Source organism: Petromyzon marinus, chromosome 59 (genome assembly GCF_048934315.1).
Source record: "Petromyzon marinus isolate PM22_M1 ecotype Great Lakes invasive population chromosome 59, UKy_Petmar_22M1.pri1.0, whole genome shotgun sequence".
Taxonomy (NCBI): domain Eukaryota; kingdom Metazoa; phylum Chordata; class Hyperoartia; order Petromyzontiformes; family Petromyzontidae; genus Petromyzon; species Petromyzon marinus.
Window position 1 is genome coordinate 2,504,748 of NC_133725.1, and position 27,593 is coordinate 2,532,340.

General features: G+C 52.8%; 1 protein-coding gene and 1 long non-coding RNA gene across 4 annotated transcripts in view; one reads left to right on the forward strand and one right to left on the reverse strand.

The window, feature by feature from the left end:
• The window catches only part of LOC116955294 (uncharacterized), a 30,812-nt gene extending 9,856 nt beyond the window's left edge, over positions 1-20,956 (reverse strand). Inside the window, exons 1-11 of one of the 3 annotated variants that reach the window (XM_032976281.2) lie at positions 20,849-20,953; positions 20,498-20,632; positions 9,900-10,123; positions 9,257-9,436; positions 8,593-8,761; positions 6,900-7,035; positions 6,003-6,147; positions 3,969-4,136; positions 3,026-3,072; positions 2,174-2,355; positions 980-1,080 (exon numbers count right to left, since the gene is read on the reverse strand). In XM_032976281.2, coding sequence (XP_032832172.2) covers positions 980-1,080; positions 2,174-2,355; positions 3,026-3,072; positions 3,969-4,136; positions 6,003-6,147; positions 6,900-7,035; positions 8,593-8,761; positions 9,257-9,436; positions 9,900-10,123; positions 20,498-20,632; positions 20,849-20,854 — 1,493 coding nt within the window. In that variant the 5' untranslated portion in view covers positions 20,855-20,953. Of the gene's footprint in view, positions 1-979; positions 1,081-2,173; positions 2,356-3,025; positions 3,073-3,968; positions 4,137-6,002; positions 6,148-6,899; positions 7,036-8,592; positions 8,762-9,256; positions 9,437-9,899; positions 10,124-20,497 lie in introns of all 3 variants that reach the window. The other 2 variants (XM_032976278.2, XM_032976280.2) reach the window with 2 other exon arrangements.
• A 1,371-nt stretch (positions 20,957-22,327) lies between these two features.
• LOC142905825 (uncharacterized) lies at positions 22,328-27,019 on the forward strand. Its single transcript, XR_012929818.1, has 3 exons — positions 22,328-23,105; positions 26,439-26,487; positions 26,606-27,019. It is a non-coding gene; the product is annotated as an uncharacterized LOC142905825 (long non-coding RNA).
• Positions 27,020-27,593: the final 574 nt, after the last annotated feature.

A 27,593-nucleotide genomic window follows, 5' to 3' on the forward strand; every position in this document is an offset into this window, starting at 1 on the left:
CTGCCAGCTCGTGCTGCTGCCCTGCAGGCTGCCACCTTGTGCTGCCACCTTGTGCTGCCCTGCAGGCTGCCACCTTGTGCTGCTGCCCTGCAGCTGCCCTGCAGGCTGCTACCTTGTGCTGCTGCCCTGCAGGCTGCCATCTTGTGCTGCTGCCCTGCAGGCTGCTTGAGCGGCAGCCTTTCGAACTTCTCGAACTTATCAGCCACATCAGCGGCTCCGACCGATTAATAAACTCCGCGTTCAAATCCAATAAAATTTGTTTTATACATTTGTGGTGCCAATTGGAAAACAAACACTGAGATCTCAGAATATTGAAGTCAGCCCCCCCCCCCAAAGTCAAAATCCTGGCTCCGCCCCCGATCACAGCATATTTGTTTGCATGTCTTGCCGCAAAGCACGTGTGGTCAATGCAGACGTGACGCCTTGCAATTGGGCATCTATTTATTGCCGGAAATGGCAAAAACCTATTCTTAATTTCCATGCTTTGATACTGGAAAAAAATGTATACCATGATGTAGCTGCTGCTCACCGCGGGCTGTAAACGCTCTGACACGTGTGTGGCATTGCCCTTGTCCTGTTCGCCTTATGGCGTTGTTCTCTGGTCTGACACTGGTGTTGAGACTGGGCCATGAAGAAGCCCGCTGCTGTAGGCCAATCAGTCTCAAAGACGACGCATCACACACACGTTAGTATCAGTGCCACGTTTGTGTTTGCGTGTTCACCACAAGCACGGTGTTGTGGTTGATGCAGAAACTTGATTCCTTGCTAAAACGTTCATATTTGGTGTTTGAGCATCTTAAAACACAACTGCTGCTTTATTGTCAGAAAGGGTAAAAAAATACCCATTCTTATTTTTCGTTTTCATTAATTTTTTGATGCTGGCAAAAAAAAAAAAAATCGGGGTCAGGGCGAGAGCAGAGGTAGAGGAGGGGACGGGAAACGGTGTTTGTATTTATGATTTATTTTAGATTGCACTCACTGGAAGACGATGTCGACTTTGCGTATCTGGTAGGTGATCACCGAGTCCGAGGTCCGTTGGAGTCGCAAGCGCTGGGTGAAGATGAACCGCTTCGAGTCCTCCTGCGGCGGGAGAGTCGCACAGCGCGCACAGAACAGAGCCGCCGGCGTCAACCCTCCACCCAGGACTACAGAAACCGCGCGCCAAGTGGCGGTTGGGCAAAAAGGACTTCGACGTTTTCGTTAAAATAAAAAATAAAAATCCGCTGGGAAAAGTGTTGTTAGCGATCACCAGTATAATACGCTTAGATAAACACACACACACACAGGCGTGCAATCACGCAATACACCGGGGAGGGGATCCCCTACGCACCCGAATACCCATCACACAAGTCATCACACACACACACACAGCCACAAGACGAAGACCACCCGTGTAGCCTTAACAGACTGTAGGGACAAGTGCTGTTAGCGAGCATCACCTATGAAGGCCGGAACGGTACACGACGGGGTGGGTGGCCAGCACCACGCCCGGCCGCCTTTGTCTCCCGAGTAGCGATGTTTACTACACGCCGCACCAGGTACTCATTTGAGGCCGAGTCGACCTAGGGGAGGTCTATGACCGGTTCAGATAATCGTCAACGGTGTTGGCTGCGAGCGGGAATCCAATTCGGGCCACCGGATTAGAAGCGCAGCGTAGCGCTAACCACTACAATCAAAGATCCCCCGTGTAGCCTTAACAGACTGTAGGAGCAAGTGCTGTCACAGCAAGCACACACACACACACACTCTCGTCCCCTCTCCTCCATTAGAGTTACGCGTGCGACGATCAATCACCTTCAGCCATGGTCCATCCACTGCTGGACGCTCCCCCCCCCCCCCCCAAGCCACTGCCTCTCTTCTCACAGCACCCCAGGCCCAGCACGGCCCCCCCCCCCTCCCACGCCTCAATTTATTTGGCAGTGGGTCGGGCGGTGGAGGGCCGCCGACTTGACGACACAAATCGTGCCGGATCATTACGCGGCTCGACGCGAAGGATCTTCCAAATCCGTGAAGAACAAAAAACTAAAAAAAAAATCGATTGCGGAAGGAAGAAAAAAAAAAAAAATCGCACGGCGCCACCACCGCCCGCGGCAAAACTCGGGACCGCCTGCGAAGAGAGCTTCGCCGCAGCTCATCGGATTCCTCCAGCGCAAACAAACATCGCCGCTCGGACCTCGAAGGCCGTGCCGCAGGACAGGAGGCCGATGTCGAAGGTGACGAAGCGGCCCTCTTCGTGGAGGGCGCAGCCCGGGCCCGACTGGGCCAGCGCCAGGTCCACAGCGCCGTAGCCCTGCAGGGCCTCGCGGCGCATCGTCACCGACATCCGCTCCCCGGCGCACACCACGTCCAGGTCACCTGAGCACGCCAGAGAGACGAAGATCACCACCCGCCACCCCCCGTGTAGCCTGGAACAGCCCGTCACGAAAGGTCGCCACGGTGGCACACGAGGGGGCTTGGGTGGCCAGCGCCACCCCTCCGCCCGCCCGCGTCGCACCCGGTGGCGATGTTTCGGCCGCGCACCGCAAACCGGGTAACTCATTTGGAGGCCCAGTAGACTTGCATAGAACACGCACACACACAGGCTGGCACGGCTCGCGTGTGGCAGTGGGGAAAAAGAGAGATTGATATGAAAAAATAAGAATAGGTTTTTACCCTTTGTGCAATACAACGGGGGGGGGGGGGGTGGGGGGGTGTTAAGATGTTCAAACACCAAATATAAACGTTTTGTAAGGAATCGAGTTTCTGCATTCACCACACACACACACAGCGGTAATTGTGGTGAACATGCAGACACAAACATGGCTCCGATACTAATGTACGTGATGCATCGTCTTTGAGACTGATTTGGCCTACGCCAGAGACGGCGGCCTTCTCTTCATGGCCCAGCCTCACCACCAGTGTCAGACCAGAGAACGACTCCGCAAGGCGAACAGCACAAGGGCAATGGCCTCACGCATCAGAGCGTTTATAGCTCTGGGTCGATAGATTGTAGCCTCGATGGGCACGTGGAGCGGAGCTCTCTCACCTGCCGCCTTCACGACCACGTCAACGCAGCGCACCTCGGACTGTCGCCTGCCCACCACCACCAACAACACAACAACAACACCAACAACAACAACGTCAAACGCAGAGGCGGCCTGGGTCGGCGCAGGTCTTAACTAAAAAACACTTTTTAAATGTTACCAGATCAAGGGCCCCCACTGTGCTATGTAGCTCGTGTTCAGAAGAGACTTGGCAACGAATGATAGCTCAACTCAGTGGGCTCATCGTCATCATCATCACCACCACCACCACCGCCGCATGGAAACGTACATCAGTCGCAAAAATACCTTAAAAAATGCGTGATGTTGATTATAAAATGTGGAGAGAAAAACCAGAGGACCCGGGGAAAAATCCACGTGACCACGGAGAGAGAGAGAGACACGCAAACTCCAAATATACAGAAGCAGCAGGTGTCATTATCGGGATTGAACCCACGACCTCCTGTACACCAGGCGAGGTAGTTAACATCTCCTAGCCACCGTGATGATGAGAGAGAGACACACGCAAACTCCAAATATACAACAAGCGTCAGGGTCGGGATCGAACCCACGACCTCCTGTACACCAGGCGAGGTAGTTAACATCTCCTAGCTACCGTGATGATGATGAGACACACGCAAACTCCACATATACAGAAGCAGGTGTCATTATCCGGATTGAACCCATGACCTACTGTACAACAGGCGAGGTAGTTAACATCTCATAGCCACCGTGATGATGAGAGAGAGAGACACGCAAACTCCAAATATACAGCAAGCGTCAGGGTCGGGATTGAACCCATGACCTCCTGTACACCAGGCGAGGTAGTTAACATCGCCACTTTCGAGCCCCGTGAAGCCGATGGCGCATCGCATGGGGGTGAGTGGGGAGGGGGGTGAGTGGGGAGGGGGGGCTCAGGGCAACGATCTGGAGGACCGCCGCTCTCACCCCTCGGAGTCCTCGGCGTAGAGGCACAGCCAGTTGGATCCCAGGTCACGGGGTCGCGGGGTCCACGTGACGGTGGCGAGGAAGACCCCCGGGCGCGAGGGGTCGCTCGCGGGGGCGGACGTCCGCACGCCGTCCAGCGTGAGCGCGGCGAGCAGGGCCACGTGCACGCTGGAACATGGCCACCCTCGTCGTCATTACCCTCGTCGTCATTACCCTCGTCGTCATTACCCTCGTCGTCATTACCCTCGTCGTCATTACCCTCGTCGTCATTACCCTCGTCGTCATTACCCTCGTCGTCATTACCCTCGTCGTCATTACCCTCGTCGTCATTACCCTCGTCGTCATTACCCTCGTCGTCATTACCCTCGTCGTCATTACCCTCGTCGTCATTACCCTCGTCGTCATTACCCTCGTCGTCATTACCCTCGTCGTCATTACCCTCGTCGTCATTACCCTCGTCGTCATTACCCTCGTCGTCATTACCCTCGTCGCCGTCCGCAGCCGTCAGCATTCACCGCCGTTGTCGTCGTCAACGCTTTCATCGCCGTCGCCGTCGCGACGGCGATGCGGCCCCCGGCGCTCGAGCATTCGCCCACCTCTTGGTGCAGCGGTTCGAACCCCGCAGGCCACCCCGGCGATTATCGCGGCGGTCGGCACAAAATTTCTACGCGCGCCGTTCCGCGTCGCAGATGTACTGCGACGGTCGTTCGAAAGGGGCGGGGCGGGGGGGGGGGCGGCGGGGGGGCTCCCGGTGGCAAACGTGCCACGTTTGTGAAGCGTCGCACCGCAAATTTACTCCGCCCTGGGATTACAGACGGGCGCCACGGTGGCCAGGAGATGTCGTGGGTTCGATCCCCATCCCGACGCCGGTATTGTTGCAGCCTGCCACGTCGCCCCTCTTCCGCACGGTCGCGTGAATTTTTTCCCCCAGCCGCATTTAGAGAGTCGACGTCGCGCGTTTAGAGTATCTGGACACTGCAAATAAATGTCCACGTGATGAGCCACTTTCTCATTTGGGCCATCACTTGCGGCCAGGTCAGATTGGGCCTCGTCGCCTTTCTGAAGAAAGGCGACGAGGCCCAATCTGACTCCCCCCCCTCTCGGCTCTATATAGACACGAGGACTTGTTTCGGCAGCCCGTTTCTCTATCCCACCTGAGGACGATTGCTTGTGTGGCGATCGAAACGTCGGGATAGATTATTTTTTCGACCCACGTGACTTTACTTGAAAGAACCAAAGAGTATGGGAATTCCTGCAGTCACAAAAGCTTCAAATCAAGATAAATAAAATAAAGAGACCATTGGAAACCTCATTTGCCAGTAACAAAATATGATAATTGGTTTTTTACCCTTTTATCTGGCAACAAAACTGGCACCTTTTTTACAAGGAGTCATGTTTACATTGACCACAATACCCATTTTGTTACTGGCAAATGAGGTTTCCAATGGTGTAAATGCTTACCCCGAGCTCTCATACTCTGATGGTGCATTGTCTTTGAGTTGTGCGCCTTTTGGCGTCTTCTGGTACAACACCATGTGAGACGAGACTCTAAAGAAAGCTGTCTCGGGTGTGGACTAATCAATTTCAAGGACAGTGCCACATACATTATCAGAGTTGTTGTTTTTTGTTTGCGTTCCGACCGCTGGTATTGTGGTCAATGTAAACATGACTCCTTGTAAAAAGGTGTCAGTTTTGTTGCCAGATAAAAGGGTAAAAAACCAATTATCAAAATAAAGAGTTTATATAAAAGTTTCATATCGCAAAACATCATCCCCCCCCCCCCACCTAGGAGACTGCTGCCCGCTTGTTGCAGTGCGAGCTGCAGTCGCCTTCTCCCGCACAGGGGCAGCTGCAACTGGCGGTGGCGGTGGTGCCCTTCTAAAACGGTCCAAGCGCAGCAGTAGAAAAAGCAAATTTCGCTTCGAGTTCAACAATTATTCTCGCCGATCGTAGGGCGCGACCTTGACCTTACGACCCCCGGTGAATTAAGGGAGGGGGCGGCGGGGGGGGGGGATGGGGGGGGGTCAGCCTCACCTGCGTCTGGGTGACCCCGCCGACACCGAGAGATGGACGGACATCGTGAACGCGCGGGCGATGGTGGCGGAGAGCTCGGCGCCGTGGGGCGGGGAGTCCGGGACGAACGTCGGCTGCGACGAGCAGGGCAGGGGCGACTCCACGACTGGGAACGCAACAAGGGGACCGGGAATGGCACCCTGCGCAGGAGGTTGTTGCTGTAGGCGTTGTGCGCGGCAGTCTACTTGCGCCTCGCGGTCGGCGCCCAGTGTGGCCCAGGCTAAAGGTTTAATGACCAAGGACGACGACAGCCACGTGCAGCCTGTAACAGGCCGTAGGGGGGCAAGCGCCGTTAAGCGGGCAGCACCTGTGAAGGCCGGCACGGCACACGAGGGGGGTGGGGGGATGGCCGGCACCACGCCCGGTACTCATTTGAGGCTGAGTCCACCTAGGGCGAGGCCCAGGACCGGTTCAGATTAAGCGTCAGTGGCGTCGACCCCGAGCGGGAATCGAAAGTCGGGTGGTCGGGTTCGTAACGAGATGTCAGCCACCTCGCCTGGTATACAGGAGGTCGTGGGTTTGGGTGTCCTCCCTGTGGGGCTCGTGGATTTCTCTCCCGGGCCCTTCGGCTTTATCCCCTCCACGTTTAGAGTATTTGGCTGCTGCTATGAATATCCACGTGACGATAAGCCACTTCGTTGAGCTGTCATGTGACCAAGTCGCTTCTGAAAAAAAAAACCCACCTAAATATGGGGTGGGGAGGCACCTGAAATTGAGTCCTGGCTTTCAACCCGGAATCCCAAACCCACTAAACCCTGAAACCAGATTGATCCTAAATACAGCCCCCCCCCCAGCGTCCCAGGCCCCCCCCCCCCAGCGTCCCCCCCCCCCAGCGTCCCAGCCCGAGTGGGCCCTCACATTCCAGCAGGAACTGCAGCGGCACCAGCGACAAAGGGGCTCCCCCCGGCGACGAGAAGTCCGAGACGGTCATCACGACGGCGAACCGCCCCGTGGGGTACAGCACCGGGCGGCCGACCCGGATCTCGCACGCGTCCTGACGGCAGCGCGGGGGGGAGACGGACTTGGGGAGCGAGCACGTGCCGAGAGGCAAAACGCCGGACAAAGATCTCTCCCCCCCGCCCCTACCCCTCCGGTCCCACTCGGCGGAAGTTCCCGCGCGAGCCACGCTGCACGCGTGTCTCTCCCCGCGTGTCTCTCCCCGCGTGTCTCTCCCCGAGTGTCTCTCCCCGAGTGTCTCTCCCCGAGTGTCTCTCCCCGAGTGTCTCTCCCCGAGTGTCTCTCCCCGAGTGTCTCTCCCCGAGTGTCTCTCCCCGAGTGTCTCTCCCCGAGTGTCTCTCCCCGAGTGTCTCTCCCCGCGTGTCTCTCCCCGCGTGTCTCTCCCCGCGTGTCTCTCCCCGCGTGTCTCTCCCCGCGTGTCTCTCCCCGCGTGTCTCTCCCCGCGTGTCTCTCCCCGCGTGTCTCTCCCCGCGTGTCTCTCCCCGCGTGTCTCTCCCCGCGTGTCTCTCCCCGCGTGTCTCTCCCCGCGTGTCTCTCCCCGCGTGTCTCTCCCCGCGTGTCTCTCCCCGCGTGTCTCTCCCCGCGTGTCTCTCCCCGCGTGTCTCTCCCCGCGTGTCTCTCCCCGCGTGTCTCTCCCCGCGTGTCTCTCCCCGCGTGTCTCTCCCCGCGTGTCTCTCCCCGCGTGTCTCTCCCCGCGTGTCTCTCCCCGCGTGTCTCTCCCCGCGTGTCTCTCCCCGCGTGTCTCTCCCCGCGTGTCTCTCCCCGCGTGTCTCTCCCCGCGTGTCTCTCCCCGCGTGTCTCTCCCCGCGTGTCTCTCCCCGCGTGTCTCTCCCCGCGTGTCTCTCCCCGCGTGTCTCTCCCCGCGTGTCTCTCCCCGCGTGTCTCTCCCCGCGTGTCTCTCCCCGCGTGTCTCTCCCCGCGTGTCTCTCCCCGCGTGTCTTTTTCGGTTTTCGTGCCGTGTCTTTTCGTCGACGGTCACGTTTCCCCCCCCACCCGCACCACGCCACCCAGATCCTCGCGTCACAGCAGGCAGCAAAAAGGCACCGACACAAAACCACCACCACCAGCACCACGTGAGCGCCGGTCATCCTCGCAGCAGCAACAGCAGCAGCGGCGGCGGCTTTTGGCGCAAGCATCAAACGAAAACGGCGATCGCCGCACCGCTCCGGAGCTTTCAGGCGCGCTTCTGCGGCCGTCTGGAACGCTTCTCCCACCCGATGTTAGCAAAGCCACTGGGGGGGGGGGGGGAGCTTCGATGCACTTTTAAAAACTCGTCATTAAAGGGAGTGACAAACTCATTCCTTTGGAACGGGATTTTTTTGTGCGCCACCTCCGATGAGCATGCTCAAGCGACGTACGGTGCCGAAAAAGTTGAACGTGCACACGAGCTCGCGACACCAAAGACGCATCGCGACTTCGAAATACAAAAATTTGCCCCCGGGGTTTCCGTGTACAGGGCCAAAGAAAAATGTCTAAAAAAAAGGCCCCAAAAAAAGGTAAACAAAGAGCAAATAACATTCTTCACAAGACCCCCAAAAAAATAAAAGGGGTAAAAAATATAAAAACGCCAGCGGAGAAGCGGAGTCGTGCGTACAGAGTCCATGACGGCATTCTCGATGGACCCCTCCGTGACCCCGTGGGGGACCCCATGGGGGACTCCTCCGTGGGGGACACCAAAGGGGTCCCCGAAGGCGCAGCGCACGCGGTCCCTGTCGGGGTCCACGACCCGCACGCGCAGCGTCGCGTTGCAGCGGTTGTTCAGCCTGCACGGTGGGGAGAGGCGACAGACAGAGAGGGTGGAGGGGTGAGAGAGCGGTAGAGGTGAGAAAATCTGGAGTGGAGAGAGCTGCGGGGAAGAGAGGAGGAGTGGTAGGGAGTTGTTAACTACCTCGCCCGATATACAGGAGGTCGTGGGATCGATCCTGGCCCCGACGCCTGCTGCGTCCCTCTCTGTGGTCGCGTCGATTTTTCTCTCGGGGGTCCCCCGGACATTCCCCTGCCCACGTTTTAGAATCGACGGCGCATCACCATCGCGATACATTTCCACGCGCTGGTGACAAGCCACCATTGTCGAGCTATCATTAAGCGTGGGCCAGGACTCTTCCCAACAAGGGCAAGGCGCACCTCCGTGGGTGCGCCTTGCCCCGGTAATATTTAAAATAAAACACGTTGGCTTAGATGCGCGGATGAGGTGCGGCGACGCCGACGACGAGGTGGATGATGACGATTTTTTTTTTCCCGTAAAGACGGAGACTGACCGAACGAGCGGGATGACGGCGGCGCGGGGAGAGGCGTTGGGCCTTCCCGTGTCCCCGCGCACGTCCAGGCTCACGAAGGCCGCGTTCATCCAGCTCACGGCGTCGCCAGCCGTCGCGTACGACAGCGTCCCGTTGGCCTGCAGCATTAGCACATCCTCCGCCCAGCAGCATCCAAGGTTCCTAAAATCGGTCGACAAAGAGGGGGGGGGGTGGGGGGGGGGTGGTCACGTGCGAAAGAAGTTCAACATGCGCACAAAGACAAAGATCCCCCCCCCCCCCCCGTACAGCCTCAACAGACTGTAGGGGCAAGTGCTGTTAGGCAAGCACCTATGAAGGCCAGAACGGCACACCAGGGGGTGGGTGGCCAACACCACGCCCGGCAGCCTTTGTCTCCCCAGTGGTGAGGTTTACACACCGCACCCGGCTACTCATTTGAGGCCGAGTCGACCTAGGGGAGGTCTACGACCGGTTCAGATAAATCATCACCGGCGTTGTCCGCGAATCCAACTCGGGGTTTCGTAGCGCAGCGTAGCGCCAACCCGCTACACTACCGCTCCCCCGGTACACACGTACACACGTACACACACACGCGCGCCGGGGTGGTGAACCCCCTTCCCCACCAGGGTCCCGAGCGGCGCCTCACCACAGAGCGGCCCAGCCGCTCGTGGCCACGTCCACCTCGAAGGTGGCCCGGGCCAGGTGCCAGCCGCCCCCGGTCGCGTGGTGGCTCCCTCCGCCCCCCTCGATGGCGCAGTGGTACGACTGGTTCCAGGATGCGGTGCAGCCGAGCCAGCAGAGCCACGGGGAGGAGGCCAAGAGGGCGCACGGAGCGGCGCCATCCAGCACCAGCGTGGATACCACGCGCAGCTTTGGGGGGAGAGGGGGGAGCAATCAAGTGCACAAGATGACCAGGATGAGTCTTGTTGGCACACGAGAGAGCGGGTGGGCGAGGCCAGGGTCACCAAAAATGACAAAACTAAATAACCCACGGCGACATGGGCCAATAGAAATCGGTGCAACAACAAAGTGAGCCCTTAGCCGTATGGAGAAATGAAAAAAAACATTACGAAGGTGAATCAATGTTAAATAAATTATCTGGAGCGACAGTCGGCTCGGGCAGGTCGTGCTTCCGACTGGTCACAACACAAATACAAAATCACCGCCAATCGCTTTGTCCACAATCAGAGTCTGGGCAAAATAAGAAAGAACAAACAAAACACGTGGTGTCCAAATAAGAAACAAAACCACGTGGAATTTCAATTTTTTTAAAGCACAACACGTGGCGTGCCAATTTTTATTGTTAAAACACCCCCACGGTGTCCCAATAATTTAAAAAAAAACCACCTTGGCGTCGTAAAACTAGAAACACCGGAGCACAAAATCCACGGGTCACAAACGCGGTGCGATGTCCCCGCTCAGGCGAGCACCGCGGCACGGGCTGCTCGTCACCTCGCGTCGTGCACAGCTCCCTGCAAGAGCCACCGGTGGCAACTCCACACTCCCCTATAGCGGGCGAGTGGCGGGGGTGGTGGTCGTGGCGGTGGCGAGTGGCTTACACAGCCACGCCGGTGGGCTTCCGTGTTGAAAGACCTCGAAGTTGAAACGTCGCAAAAACAAACATTCCGACCACGAGCCGGCTCGCTCTGTTGGGCGTAGTCAACTTGAAGAGGTTTCTTATTCATTTGTCGATTTAAAGCTTTCGTGACTGCAGGGATTCATATTATTGGTTCTTTCGGTAAAGTCACGTAGAAGGGAAATAATAATGGTAATATAATAAAATTCTCAAAGTTATGTGAAATCCCTCCCGGTAGAGGCGGTTCAATTTCGATTTTAAAAACTTCCACGTAACTCTGAGAATTTTATTATATTATGTTTTTATTTCTTGTTCACGTTTTCGTTTGTGGCGGTTGCACCCGATTCAAGAGCCGAATGGCTCACAGGGCTATACTAAAATAAATTAACTGAAATGAACTGAAGCTGCCGCAACAAATCAAACAAAGGTCCCCCGTGAAGCTGGTAACAAACTGTTGGGGCAAGTGCTGTGAGTTAGCACACACAGATAAAGATCCCACGTGTAGCCTGTAACAGACTGTTGGGGCAAGTGCTGATGGCTAGTACACAAAGATAAAGATCCCACTTGTAGCCTGTAATAGACTGTTGGGGCAAGTGCTGTGAGTTAGCACACACAGATAAAGATCCCACGTGTGGCCTGTAACAGACTGTTGGGGCAAGTGCTGTAGCTAGCACACACAGATAAAGATCCCGTGTAGTCTGTAATAGACTGTTGGGGCAAATGCTGCTAGCTAGCACACACAGATCCCCCGTGTAGCTTGTAACAGAGGGTTGGGGCAAGTGCTGCTAGCTAGCACACACAAAGATCCCCCGTGTAGCCTGTAACAGACTGCTGGGGCAAGTACTGTTAGCTAGCACACACAGATAAAGATCCCACGTGTAGCCTGTAACAGACTGTTGGGGCAAGTGCTGTTAGCTAGCACACACGGCTAAAGATCTCACGTGTAGCCTGTAAAACTGTTGGGGCAAGTGCTGTTAGCTAGCACACAGATAAAGATCCCGTGTTGTCTGTAATAGACTGTTGGGGCAAGTGCTGTTAGCTAGCACACACAGATAAAGACTGTTGGGGCAAGTGCTGTTAGCTAGCACACAGATAAAGATCCCGTGTAGTCTGTAATAGACTGTTGGGGCAAGTGCTGTTAGCTAGCACACACAGATAAAGACTGTTGGGGCAAGTGCTGTTAGCTAGCACACACAGATAAAGATCCCACGTGTAGCCTGTAAAACTGTTGGGGCAAGTGCTGTTAGCTAGCACACAGATAAAGATCCCGTGTAGTCTGTAATAGACTGTTGGGGCAAGTGCTGTTAGCTAGCACACAGACAAAGATCCCGTGTAGCCTGTAACAGACTGTTGGGGCAAGTGCTGTTAGCTAGCACACACAGATAAAGATCTCACGTGTAGCCTGTAACAGACTGTTGGGGCAAGTGCTGTTAGCTAGCACACAAAGACAAAGATCCCACGTGTAGCCTGTAAGACTGTTGGGGCAAGTGCTGTTAGCTAGCACACAGATAAAGATCCCCGGTGTAGCCTGTAAGACTGTTGGGGCAAGTGCTGTTAGCTAGCACGCACAGATAAAGATCCCACGTGTAGCCTGTAACAGACTGTTGGGACAAGTGCTGTTAGCTAGCACACAAAGATAAAGATCCCGTGTAGCCTGTAACAGACTGTTGGGGCAAGTGCTGTTAGCTAGCACGCACAGATAAAGATCCCACGTGTAGCCTGTAACAGACTGTTGGGACAAGTGCTGTTAGCTAGCACACAAAAATAAAGATCCCGTGTAGCCTGTAACAGACTGTTGGGGCAAGTGCTGTAGCTAGCACACACAGATAAAGATCCCGTGTAGTCTGTAATAGACTGTTGGGACAAGTGCTGTTAGCTAGCACACAAAGATAAAGATCCCGTGTAGCCTGTAACAGACTGTTGGGGCAAGTGCTGTTAGCTAGCACGCACAGATAAAGATCCCACGTGTAGCCTGTAACAGACTGTTGGGACAAGTGCTGTTAGCTAGCACACAAAGATAAAGATCCCGTGTAGCCTGTAACAGACTGTTGGGGCAAGTGCTGTTAGCTAGCACGCACAGATAAAGATCCCACGTGTAGCCTGTAACAGACTGTTGGGACAAGTGCTGTTAGCTAGCACACAAAAATAAAGATCCCGTGTAGCCTGTAACAGACTGTTGGGGCAAGTGCTGTAGCTAGCACACACAGATAAAGATCCCGTGTAGTCTGTAATAGACTGTTGGGGCAAATGCTGCTAGCTAGCACACACAGATCCCCCGTGTAGCTTGTAACAGAGGGTTGGGGCAAGTGCTGCTAGCTAGCACACACAAAGATCCCCCGTGTAGCCTGTAACAGACTGCTGGGGCAAGTACTGTTAGCTAGCACACACAGATAAAGATCCCACGTGTAGCCTGTAACAGACTGTTGGGGCAAGTGCTGTTAGCTAGCACACACGGCTAAAGATCTCACGTGTAGCCTGTAACAGACTGTTGGGGCAAGTGCTGTTAGCTAGCACACACAGATAAAGACTGTTGGGGCAAGTGCTGTTAGCTAGCACACACAGATAAAGATCCCACGTGTAGCCTGTAAAACTGTTGGGGCAAGTGCTGTTAGCTAGCACACAGATAAAGATCCCGTGTAGTCTGTAATAGACTGTTGGGGCAAGTGCTGTTAGCTAGCACACAGACAAAGATCCCGTGTAGCCTGTAACAGACTGTTGGGGCAAGTGCTGTTAGCTAGCACACACAGATAAAGATCTCACGTGTAGCCTGTAACAGACTGTTGGGGCAAGTGCTGTTAGCTAGCACACAAAGACAAAGATCCCCCGTGTAGCCTGTAACAGACTGTTGGGGTAAGTGCTGTTAGCTAGTACACACAGATAAAGACCCCACGTGTAGCCTGTAAGACTGTTGGGGCAAGTGCTGTTAGCTAGCACACAGATAAAGATCCCGTGTAGTCTGTAATAGACTGTTGGGGCAAGTGCTGTTAGCTAGCACACAGACAAAGATCCCGTGTAGCCTGTAACAGACTGTTGGGGCAAGTGCTGTTAGCTAGCACACACAGATAAAGATCCCACGTGTAGCCTGTAACAGACTGTTGTGGCAAGTGCTGTTAGCTAGCACACACAGCTAAAGATCTCACGTGTAGCCTGTAACAGACTGTTGGGGCAAGTGCTGTTAGCTAGCACACAAAGACAAAGATCCCACATGTAGCCTGTAAGACTGTTGGGGCAAGTGCTGTTAGCTAGCACACAGATAAAGATCCCCGGTGTAGCCTGTAAGACTGTTGGGGCAAGTGCTGTTAGCTGGCACGCACAGATAAAGATCCCACGTGTAGCCTGTAACAGACTGTTGGGACAAGTGCTGTTAGCTAGCACACAAAGACAAAGATCCCGTGTAGCCTGTAACAGACTGTTGGGGCAAGTGCTGTTAGCTAGCACACACAGATAAAGATCCCACGTGTAGTCTGTAATAGACTGTTGGGGCAAGTGTTGTTAGCTAGATACAGATAAAGACCCCACGTGTAGCCTGTAAGACTGTTGGGGCAAGTGCTGTTAGCTAGCACACACAGATAAAGATCCCCATGTAGCCTGCAACAGACTGTTGGGGCAAGTGCTGTTAGCTAGCACACAAAGACAAAGATCCCCGTGTAGCCTGTAACAGACTGTTGGGGCAAGTGCTGTTAGCTAGCACACACAGATAGAGATCCCATGTGTAGCCTGTAACAGACTGTTGGGGCAAGTGCTGTTAGCTAGCACACACAGATAAAGACTGTTGGGGCAAGTGCTGTTAGCTAGCACACACGGCTAAAGATCTCACGTGTAGCCTGTAACAGACTGTTGGCGCAAGTGCTGCTAGCTAGCACACACAGATAAAGATCCCACGTGTAGCCTGTAACAGACTGTTGGGGCAAGTGCTGTTAGCTAGCACACAAAGACAAAGATCCCACGTGTAGCCTGTAAGACTGTTGGGGCAAGTGCTGTTAGCTAGCACGCACAGATAAAGATCCCACGTGTAGCCTGTAACAAACTGTTGGGACAAGTGCTGTTAGCTAGCACACAAAGACAAAGATCCCGTGTAGCCTGTAACAGACTGTTGGGGCAAGTGCTGTTAGCTAGCACACACAGATAAAGATCCCACGTGTAGTCTGTAATAGACTGTTGGGGCAAGTGTTGTTAGCTAGATACAGATAAAGATCCTACGTGGAGCCTGTAACAGACTGCTGGGGCAAGTGCTGTTAACTAGCACACACAGATAAAGATCTCCCGTGTAGCCTGTGATAGACTGTTGGGGCAAGTGCTGTTAGCTAGCACACAAAGACAAAGATCCCCCGTGTAGCCTGTAACACTGTTGGGGCAAGTGCTGTTAGCTAGCACACACAGATAAAGATCCCACGTGTAGCCTGTAATAGACTGTTGGGGCAAGTGCTGTTAGCTAGCACACAAAGACAAAGATCCCCCGTGTAGCCTGTAACAGACTGTTGGGGTAAGTGCTGTTAGCTAGTACACACAGATAAAGACCCCACGTGTAGCCTGTAAGACTGTTGGGGCAAGTGCTGTTAGCTAGCACACACAGATAAAGATCCCCGTGTAGCCTGCAACAGACTGTTGGGGCAAGTGCTGTTAGCTAGCACACACAGATAAAGATCCCATGTGTAGCCTGTAACAGACTGTTGGGGCAAGTGCTGTTAGCTAGCACACACGGCTAAAGATCTCACGTGTAGCCTGTAACAGACTGTTGGGGCAAGTGCTGTTAGCTAGCACACACAGATAAAGACTGTTGGGGCAAGTGCTGTTAGCTAGCACACAAAGACAAAGATCCCACGTGTAGCCTGTAAGACTGTTGGGGCAAGTGCTGTTAGCCAGCACACAGATAAAGATCCCCCGTGTAGCCTGTAACAGACTGTTGGGGCAAGTGCTGCTAGCTAGCACACACAGATAAAGATCCCACGTGTAGCCTGTAAAACTGTTGGGGCAAGTGCTGTTAGCTAGCACACAGATAAAGATCCCGTGTAGTCTGTAATAGACTGTTGGGGCAAGTGCTGTTAGCTAGCACACAGACAAAGATCCCGTGTAGCCTGTAACAGACTGTTGGGGCAAGTGCTGTTAGCTAGCACACACAGATAAAGATCCCACGTGTAGCCTGTAACAGACTGTTGTGGCAAGTGCTGTTAGCTAGCACACACAGCTAAAGATCTCACGTGTAGCCTGTAACAGACTGTTGGGGCAAGTGCTGTTAGCTAGCACACAAAGACAAAGATCCCACGTGTAGCCTGTAGCAGACTGTTGGGGTAAGTGCTGTTAGCTAGTACACACAGATAAAGACCCCACGTGTAGCCTGTAAGACTGTTGGGGCAAGTGCTGTTAGCTAGCACACACAGATAAAGATCCCCATGTAGCCTGCAACAGACTGTTGGGGCAAGTGCTGTTAGCTAGCACACAAAGACAAAGATCCCCGTGTAGCCTGTAACAGACTGTTGGGGCAAGTGCTGTTAGCTAGCACACACAGATAGAGATCCCATGTGTAGCCTGTAACAGACTGTTGGGGCAAGTGCTGTTAGCTAGCACACACGGCTAAAGATCTCACGTGTAGCCTGTAACAGACTGTTGGGGCAAGTGCTGTTAGCTAGCACACACAGATAAAGACTGTTGGGGCAAGTGCTGTTAGCTAGCACACACGGCTAAAGATCTCACGTGTAGCCTGTAACAGACTGTTGGCGCAAGTGCTGCTAGCTAGCACACACAGATAAAGATCCCACGTGTAGCCTGTAAAACTGTTGGGGCAAGTGCTGTTAGCTAGCACACAGATAAAGATCCCGTGTAGTCTGTAATAGACTGTTGGGGCAAGTGCTGTTAGCTAGCACACAGACAAAGATCCCGTGTAGCCTGTAACAGACTGTTGGGGCAAGTGCTGTTAGCTAGCACACACAGATAAAGATCCCACGTGTAGCCTGTAACAGACTGTTGTGGCAAGTGCTGTTATCTAGCACACACAGCTAAAGATCTCACGTGTAGCCTGTAACAGACTGTTGGGGCAAGTGCTGTTAGCTAGCACACAAAGACAAAGATCCCACGTGTAGCCTGTAAGACTGTTGGGGCAAGTGCTGTTAGCTAGCACACAGATAAAGATCCCCGGTGTAGCCTGTAAGACTGTTGGGGCAAGTGCTGTTAGCTAGCACGCACAGATAAAGATCCCACGTGTAGCCTGTAACAAACTGTTGGGACAAGTGCTGTTAGCTAGCACACAAAGACAAAGATCCCGTGTAGCCTGTAACAGACTGTTGGGGCAAGTGCTGTTAGCTAGCACACACAGATAAAGATCCCACGTGTAGTCTGTAATAGACTGTTGGGGCAAGTGTTGTTAGCTAGATACAGATAAAGATCCTACGTGGAGCCTGTAACAGACTGCTGGGGCAAGTGCTGTTAACTAGCACACACAGATAAAGATCTCCCGTGTAGCCTGTGATAGACTGTTGGGGCAAGTGCTGTTAGCTAGCACACAAAGACAAAGATCCCCCGTGTAGCCTGTAACACTGTTGGGGCAAGTGCTGTTAGCTAGCACACACAGATAAAGATCCCACACGTGTAGCCTGTAATAGACTGTTGGGGCAAGTGCTGTTAGCTAGCACACAAAGACAAAGATCCCCCGTGTAGCCTGTAACAGACTGTTGGGGTAAGTGCTGTTAGCTAGTACACACAGATAAAGACCCCACGTGTAGCCTGTAAGACTGTTGGGGCAAGTGCTGTTAGCTAGCACACACAGATAAAGATCCCCGTGTAGCCTGCAACAGACTGTTGGGGCAAGTGCTGTTAGCTAGCACACACAGATAAAGATCCCATGTGTAGCCTGTAACAGACTGTTGGGGCAAGTGCTGTTAGCTAGCACACACGGCTAAAGATCTCACGTGTAGCCTGTAACAGACTGTTGGGGCAAGTGCTGTTAGCTAGCACACACAGATAAAGACTGTTGGGGCAAGTGCTGTTAGCTAGCACACAAAGACAAAGATCCCACGTGTAGCCTGTAAGACTGTTGGGGCAAGTGCTGTTAGCCAGCACACAGATAAAGATCCCCCGTGTAGCCTGTAACAGACTGTTGGGGCAAGTGCTGCTAGCTAGCACACACAGATAAAGATCCCACGTGTAGCCTGTAAAACTGTTGGGGCAAGTGCTGTTAGCTAGCACACAGATAAAGATCCCGTGTAGTCTGTAATAGACTGTTGGGGCAAGTGCTGTTAGCTAGCACACAGACAAAGATCCCGTGTAGCCTGTAACAGACTGTTGGGGCAAGTGCTGTTAGCTAGCACACACAGATAAAGATCCCACGTGTAGCCTGTAACAGACTGTTGTGGCAAGTGCTGTTAGCTAGCACACACAGCTAAAGATCTCACGTGTAGCCTGTAACAGACTGTTGGGGCAAGTGCTGTTAGCTAGCACACAAAGACAAAGATCCCACGTGTAGCCTGTAAGACTGTTGGGGCAAGTGCTGTTAGCTAGCACACAGATAAAGATCCCCGGTGTAGCCTGTAAGACTGTTGGGGCAAGTGCTGTTAGCTAGCACGCACAGATAAAGATCCCACGTGTAGCCTGTAACAAACTGTTAGGACAAGTGCTGTTAGCTAGCACACAAAGACAAAGATCCCGTGTAGCCTGTAACAGACTGTTGGGGCAAGTGCTGTTAGCTAGCACACACAGATAAAGATCCCACGTGTAGTCTGTAATAGACTGTTGGGGCAAGTGTTGTTAGCTAGATACAGATAAAGATCCTACGTGGAGCCTGTAACAGACTGCTGGGGCAAGTGCTGTTAACTAGCACACACAGATAAAGATCTCCCGTGTAGCCTGTGATAGACTGTTGGGGCAAGTGCTGTTAGCTAGCACACAAAGACAAAGATCCCCCGTGTAGCCTGTAACACTGTTGGGGCAAGTGCTGTTAGCTAGCACACACAGATAAAGATCCCACGTGTAGCCTGTAATAGACTGTTGGGGCAAGTGCTGTTAGCTAGCACACAAAGACAAAGATCCCCCGTGTAGCCTGTAACAGACTGTTGGGGTAAGTGCTGTTAGCTAGTACACACAGATAAAGACCCCACGTGTAGCCTGTAAGACTGTTGGGGCAAGTGCTGTTAGCTAGCACACACAGATAAAGATCCCCGTGTAGCCTGCAACAGACTGTTGGGGCAAGTGCTGTTAGCTAGCACACACAGATAAAGATCCCATGTGTAGCCTGTAACAGACTGTTGGGGCAAGTGCTGTTAGCTAGCACACACGGCTAAAGATCTCACGTGTAGCCTGTAACAGACTGTTGGGGCAAGTGCTGTTAGCTAGCACACACAGATAAAGACTGTTGGGGCAAGTGCTGTTAGCTAGCACACAAAGACAAAGATCCCACGTGTAGCCTGTAAGACTGTTGGGGCAAGTGCTGTTAGCCAGCACACAGATAAAGATCCCCCGTGTAGCCTGTAACAGACTGTTGGGGCAAGTGCTGCTAGCTAGCACACACAGATAAAGATCCCACGTGTAGCCTGTAAAACTGTTGGGGCAAGTGCTGTTAGCTAGCACACAGATAAAGATCCCGTGTAGTCTGTAATAGACTGTTGGGGCAAGTGCTGTTAGCTAGCACACAGACAAAGATCCCGTGTAGCCTGTAACAGACTGTTGGGGCAAGTGCTGTTAGCTAGCACACACAGATAAAGATCCCACGTGTAGCCTGTAACAGACTGTTGTGGCAAGTGCTGTTAGCTAGCACACACAGCTAAAGATCTCACGTGTAGCCTGTAACAGACTGTTGGGGCAAGTGCTGTTAGCTAGCACACAAAGACAAAGATCCCACGTGTAGCCTGTAAGACTGTTGGGGCAAGTGCTGTTAGCTAGCACACAGATAAAGATCCCCGGTGTAGCCTGTAAGACTGTTGGGGCAAGTGCTGTTAGCTAGCACGCACAGATAAAGATCCCACGTGTAGCCTGTAACAGACTGTTGGGACAAGTGCTGTTAGCTAGCACACAAAGACAAAGATCCCGTGTAGCCTGTAACAGACTGTTGGGGCAAGTGCTGTTAGCTAGCACACACAGATAAAGATCCCACGTGTAGTCTGTAATAGACTGTTGGGGCAAGTGTTGTTAGCTAGATACAGATAAAGATCCTACGTGGAGCCTGTAACAGACTGCTGGGGCAAGTGCTGTTAGCTAGCACACACAGATAAAGATCCCACGTGTAGCCTGTAATAGACTGTTGGGGCAAGTGCTGTTAGCTAGCACACAAAGACAAAGATCCCCCGTGTAGCCTGTAACAGACTGTTGGGGTAAGTGCTGTTAGCTAGTACACACAGATAAAGACCCCACGTGTAGCCTGTAAGACTGTTGGGGCAAGTGCTGTTAGCTAGCACACACAGATAAAGATCCCCGTGTAGCCTGCAACAGACTGTTGGGGCAAGTGCTGTTAGCTAGCACACAAAGACAAAGATCCCCGTGTAGCCTGTAACAGACTGTTGGGGCAAGTGCTGTTAGCGAGCTGCACCTATGAAGGCCGGCACGGCACACGAGGTGGGTGAGGGGGGGGGCACCACCGTGCCCGGCCGCCTTTGTCTCCAAATCCCCACACCCGCCCCCCCCCACCCCCCAAAAAAAATCGTGGGGCCTGGCGCAGCAGCACGGATCCGAGTCGCCGCCCTCACCTGATGTCGTTGCTGCTGATGTAACGGTGGTGCTGCTGGTAATGTAACCACATCGATCCTCACGGTCCCTCCAATCAGCTGCACGTTGCCCATTGCCGACGGCACTCCGAAGCAGAGCAGCAGCAGCAGCAGCGCCTGTAGAGCACCGGGGATCATCATTCTGCTCGTCGTTGGAGGCGGGGGGGGGGAAAGAGGTTGGCTCCGAATAGAATCGTGTAAAATGTTTAAGGTTGCAATCTTGATTTTGAAAAAAACGTTTTTGCAAAAAAAACCCGAGAAAAGTTGATATTCTGTTGGAAATCAAACGCCTTTCGTGTAGTGCGCGTTATCAACAACGCGCGTACTACACACACACATAGTTGATCACGTGTACAACTTGATGCTGTGTGCGCGCGTGTCGGCTAGACGTCGGCTCCTTCGGTGGACGGGCCCAACACGCGGATGGGCCAGCGAGCCACGCATTTTAAATTAATAAATAAATGTTCCCAAACCACCCGCCCCTCCCCCAGACCCCTGATTAACCAATTAAATAATTAGCGCGCCCCCCCCCCTACCCACTCATTAATTTATATCAAGACCCGCAATGTTTCAGACGGGCAAGACAAAGCTCCCCCGTGTAGCCTTTTGACAGAATGTTGGGGGCAAGTGCTGTCAGCAAGGCGCGCCACGGTGGCTAGGAGATGTTAACTACCTCGCCTAGTGTACAGGAAGTCGTGAGTTCGATCCCAACCCTGACGCCTGCTGCTGTGTATTTGGAGTTTGCGGTGTCTCTCTCTCTCTCATCATCATCACGGTGGCTAGGAGATGTTAACCACCTCGCCTGGTGTGCAGGAGGTCGTGGGTTCGATCCCAACCCTGACGCCTGCTGCTGCTGTATATTTGGAGTTTGTGGTGTCTCTCTCTCATCATCATCACGGTGGCTAGGAGATGTTGACTACCTCGCCTGGTGTACAGGAGGTCGTGGGTTCGATCCCAACCCTGACGCCTGCTGCTGTATATTTGGAGTTTGCGTGTCTCTCTCTCATCATCACGGTGGCTAGGAGATGTTAACTACCTCGCCTGGTGTGCAGGAGGTCGTGGCTTCGATCTGCTGTATATTTGGAGTTTGCGGTGTCTCTCTCTCTATCTCCCCGTGGTCACGTGGATTTTTCTCCAGCTTCCCTCGACGTTTAGAAACACGCGTTGAGAGTATTTGGCGGCTGCTGTACATTTCCACACGACGATGATGATGACGATGAATATGACGATTATGACTATGATGATGACGACGATGATGACGATGAGCCCACTTTGGTTGAGATGTCATTTGTGATGGTCAGGGTCGCTTCTGAACGCCCGGCCGCCTTTGTCTCCCCAGTGGCAATGTTTTACACATCGCACCAGGTGCTCATGTGGGGCTGAGTCGACCTATGCGAGGCCCGGTACCGGTTCTCGTGATCGTCACTTTTGTCGGCATGTGAGCGAGACACAACGACAAAGATTCCCCGTATAACTTTCTAAAAGGATGTTGGGGCAAGTGCTGTTAGCGAGCAGCACCTATGAATGCTACCAGCACTGTGGCACACGAGGGAGTGGGTGGCCAGCAACCACGCCCGGCCGCCTTTGTCTCCCCGGTGGCGTTGTTTACTACACGCAGCACCAGGTACTCATTTGAGGTGAGGTCAACCTAGGGGAGGCCCAGGACCGGTTCAGATAATCGTCGCTGGTGGTGTTGGCCGTGAGCGGGAATTGAACTCGGACCGCCGGGTTCGTAGCGCTAACCGCTGCACCACCGCTCCCCACCACTCAACATACAGACACGCGCACGCTTACAATCAACCTCCCGTGACACCACTTAACGATATCCACGTCACACAGCACGTGACAAGGCGATTTTGATCGTAAGAGCCAATTGGTACGCAGCTTATATTAAACCGTGCTTGCCAATTTAGTTCGACGGCGATGATTGTGATCGATTGCGTCCAGGAGTTTCGAGTGAGACGTCGATTTCATCTCGCTAGGCCAATCAAGGGACCGGTTTATTGTTCACCTGTGCCAGGCAAGTTGTGGTTGAGCGGGGTTTTTAATCAGCTGCCGGAATGCGCCCGCTCCGCTCACGTCTTAGCAGCTCAGCGTGGAGTTTTTTTAGATGCTTGGACGTACGTAGCGTGTGTGCGTGTGTGGTGAACTTATTTCTCTCCGTACGTAGCCAACCGTGCTAATCGGAGGTGCGCTGTTGAGTCCATGCACGTGGACTCACCTGCACCTCCGATAAGCGCGTTAGGCGACGAAAGGCAATATTAGAAGTTCGGCGTACAGTCCATACGCTGCATAGATCCTTCGTTAGTTGTTGCGTGTCTGTTACGTGAAAAGACAAAGACTCGTCAATAAAGGACATACGTGGAGGAAACGAAATATTGCAAATCATTAACTGCAACTTGGGTCTGTCAACAGTTTAAATGGGGAATTATTTTGTTTTGTGTGACAAATATGTATATGTTCTAGGATCGAAGCTTTCGTGACTGCAGGAATTACTATACTCATTGGTTTTTTCGGTAAAGTCAAGTATGTAGAAATACAATAAAATAACTCACGACGTTTCAAACGCAACACAAGCGCTCGTCCTCAGGTGAAAATATCGCAAACCACAGAGCGAGGGAACACACAGAGGGACATCACACACACAGAGACATCACACACACAGAGACATCACACACAGAGAGACATCACACAGAGAGAGAGACATCACACACAGAGGGACATCACACACAGAGAGACATCACACACAGAGACATCACACACACAGAGAGAGACAGACATCACACACAGAGAGACATCACACACAGAGAGACATCACACACACAGAGAGACATCACACAGAGAGAGTCATCACACACACACAGAGACATCACACACAGAGAGACATCACACACAGACATCACACACAGAGAGAGACATCACACACACACAGAGAGAGACATCACACACACACAGAGAGAGACATCACACACAGAGAGACATCACACACAGAGAGACATCACACACAGAGAGACATCACACACAGAGAGACATCACACACACAGAGACATCACACACAGAGACATCACACACACAGAGACATCACACACAGAGAGAGAGACATCACACACAGAGAGACATCACACACAGAAGGACATCACACAGAGAGACATCACACACACAGAGAGACATCACACACACAGAGGGACATCACACACAGAGGGACATCACACACCGAGAGACATCACACACAGAGAGTCATCACACACACAGAGACATCACACACAGAGACATCACACACACAGAGAGACATCACACACAGAGGGACATCACACACAGAGGGACATCACACACAGAGAGACATCACACACAGAGGGACATCACACACACAGAGACATCACACACACACAGAGACATCACACACACACAGAGACATCACACACACGCAGAGAGACATCACACACAGAGAGACATCACACACAGAGAGACATCACACACAGAGAGACATCACACACAGAGAGACATCACACACAGAGGGACATCACACACAGAGGGACATCACACACAGAGAGACATCACACACACAGAGACATCACACATAGAGGGACACCACACACACAGAGGGACACCACACACAGAGAGACATCACACACAGAGAGACATCACACACAGAGAGACATCACACACAGAGGGACATCACACACAGAGGGACATCACACACAGAGACGTCACACACACAGAGACGTCACACACAGAGAGACGTCACACACAGAGAGACATCACACACAGAGATAGACATCACACACAGAGGGACATCACACACACAGAGACATCACACACAGAGAGACATCACACACAGAGTCATCACACACAGAGTCATCACACACAGAGTCATCACACACAGAGTCATCACACACAGAGTCATCACACACAGAGTCATCACACACAGAGAGACATCACACACAGAGAGACATCACACACAGAGACACATCACACACAGAGAGACACATCACACACAGAGAGACATCACATCACACACAGACATCACACACAGAGGGACATCACACACACAGAGACACATCACACACAGAGAGACATCACACACAGAGAGACATCGCACACACAGAGAGACATCGCACACACAGAGAGACATCGCACACAGAGGGACATCGCACAGAGAGGCACATCGCACAGAGAGGCACATCGCACAGAGAGGGACATCACACAGAGAGGGACCTCACACAGAGAGGGACATCACACAGAGAGGGACATCACACAGAGAGACATCACACACAGAGAGACATCACACACAGAGGGACATCACACACAGAGGGACATCACACACAGAGGGACACCACACACAGAGGGACATCACACACAGAGAGACATCACACACAGAGGGACATCACACACAGAGGGACATCACACACAGAGGGACATCACACACAGAGGGACATCACACACAGAGGGACATCACACACAGAGAGACATCACACACAGAGAGACATCACACACAGAGAGACATCACACACAGAGAGACATCACACACAGAGAGACATCACACATAGAGGGACACCACACACACAGAGGGACACCACACACAGAGAGACATCACACACAGAGAGACATCACACACAGAGAGACATCACACACAGAGGGACATCACACACAGAGGGACATCACACACAGAGAGACGTCACACACAGAGAGACGTCACACACAGAGAGACGTCACACACAGAGAGAGACATCACACACAGAGGGACATCACACACACAGAGACATCACACACACAGAGACATCACACACAGAGTCATCACACACAGAGTCATCACACACAGAGTCATCACACACAGAGTCATCACACACACAGAGAGACATCACACACACAGAGACACATCACACACAGAGAGACATCACATCACACACAGAGGGACATCACACACACAGAGACACATCACACACAGAGAGACATCACACACAGAGAGACATCGCATACACAGAGAGACATCGCACACACAGAGAGACATCGCACACAGAGGGACATCGCACAGAGAGGGACATCACACAGAGAGGGACATCACACAGAGAGGGACCTCACACAGAGAGGGACATCACACAGAGAGGGACATCACACAGAGAGGGACATCACACAGAGAGACATCACACACAGAGAGACATTACACACAGAGGGACATCACACACAGAGGGACACCACACACAGAGGGACATCACACACAGAGGGACATCACACACAGAGGGATATCACACACAGAGAGACATCACACACAGAGAGACATCACACACAGAGAGACATCACACACAGAGAGACATCACACACAGAGAGACATCACACACAGAGAGACATCACACACAGAGAGACATCACACAGAGAGACATCACACACAGAGAGACATCAGACAGAGAGAGACATCACACACAGAGAGAGACATCACACACAGAGAGAGACATCACACACAGAGGGACATCACACACAGAGGGACACCACACACACAGAGAGACATCACACACAGAGGGACATCACACCACACAGAGAGACATCACACACAGAGAGACATCACACACACAGAGACATCACACACAGAGGGCCATCACACACAGAGAGAGACATCACACACAGAGAGACACCACACACAGAGGGACATCACACACACACAGAGACATCACACACACAGAGAGACATAACACACAGAGAGACATCACACACAGAGAGAGACATCACACACAGAGAGACATCACACACAGAGCACAATGAGAACGGCAAACTGCACGGAGGCAAATACAGCAAGAAGATGGGAGACGCGAACTCGGCAAACCTTAGAAACTTAATGCGATGCAACCCAGTCGGCCAACAGCACAGTTACACACTAACCTGGTTCACCACGTACTTCAAAAGACTGCTAAATCTTGTGTTCATCTTCCAGGTTGAACACACCAACGTAAACAGAGGACAAGGACTCGTGAACAGACGAGGTACAAGGTAGCAGAGATACATACATGGAGCTGCGTAAGATGACAACAGCTAAATTGGTACACAGTCACCATCTCGGAGGAATCCGATGAGCTATGAAGCTTTTTTTTACTTCCACAGACGACCACCTCGAGGTCGCCGGTTGGATTCCATCTCCCGTCACGGCAATAGAAACAATGGGAGGGGGGGGCGGACGGCTGAGTTTCTCCACCGCTCACACCGCCCCTGTCCACCCCGCAGAATGAGTCCACGAGTTCATCGACTCGTCGAGTTCGGCTCGCGGACTCATTCTCCGCAGTGGGGGGAGGTGGGCAACTTCCGCCACCATCGCCGCCACCATCACCATCGTAAGCGTCGTTGCCTGTACAAGATTTTTTGGTTAAATAAAAAAAGTTGTAGAGGGCGCGCTTGTTGCGTTTGCGTATTCTCCGGGCGTGCTGTAGCTTGCGCGTGGCTGCGGCATGTCCCCAGCATGCGTGGCGAAACGTCGGACATCGTGCTGAACGGCACGACCCGATAACGCAGCAGACAGAACTACACAGCCACAACTTGAACCTCCGCGCGGTGTTTGTATTAAATAAAAAAGAGTGTAGAACTGCTGAATGGGATGTCACTTAAGTTATTCACTTTCGTAGATGTCCGTTAGTGGCCCCGGTGGGGTTTCAAATGAAGATGTGCTTCATCATCATCATCATCACCAGCAGCAGCAGCCTTCATCAATAAACCGGTCATCCCTCGCCGTCCGAGAATAACCCAAAGCAGAAGCTCCCCCCGGGGGTTTCATATTTCACGAGGATGCTCAAGAGTCCACCTGAACGCCGACATCATCCACTGTGCAAACCATGGCAGCGGAAGTTGCGGCGGATGATACCCGATGGACAAACTGAACATAAATAAAACTCTCCGGTAGTAGTAGTTCGTGGTGGGCGACTGTGGTAATCAAGAACAGAGAGCGGAGTACAACGTGTGACGACGCAGTGCCCGCCGATCCACAAATAAGGAGACATCACGGCAGTGATGATGATACGACTCCGCTGGCTCCTTGACGTGGTTGTCTGGCTTGACCCACATGAATGTGACATTGTAAATTGTTGGCTCTGCATCTATA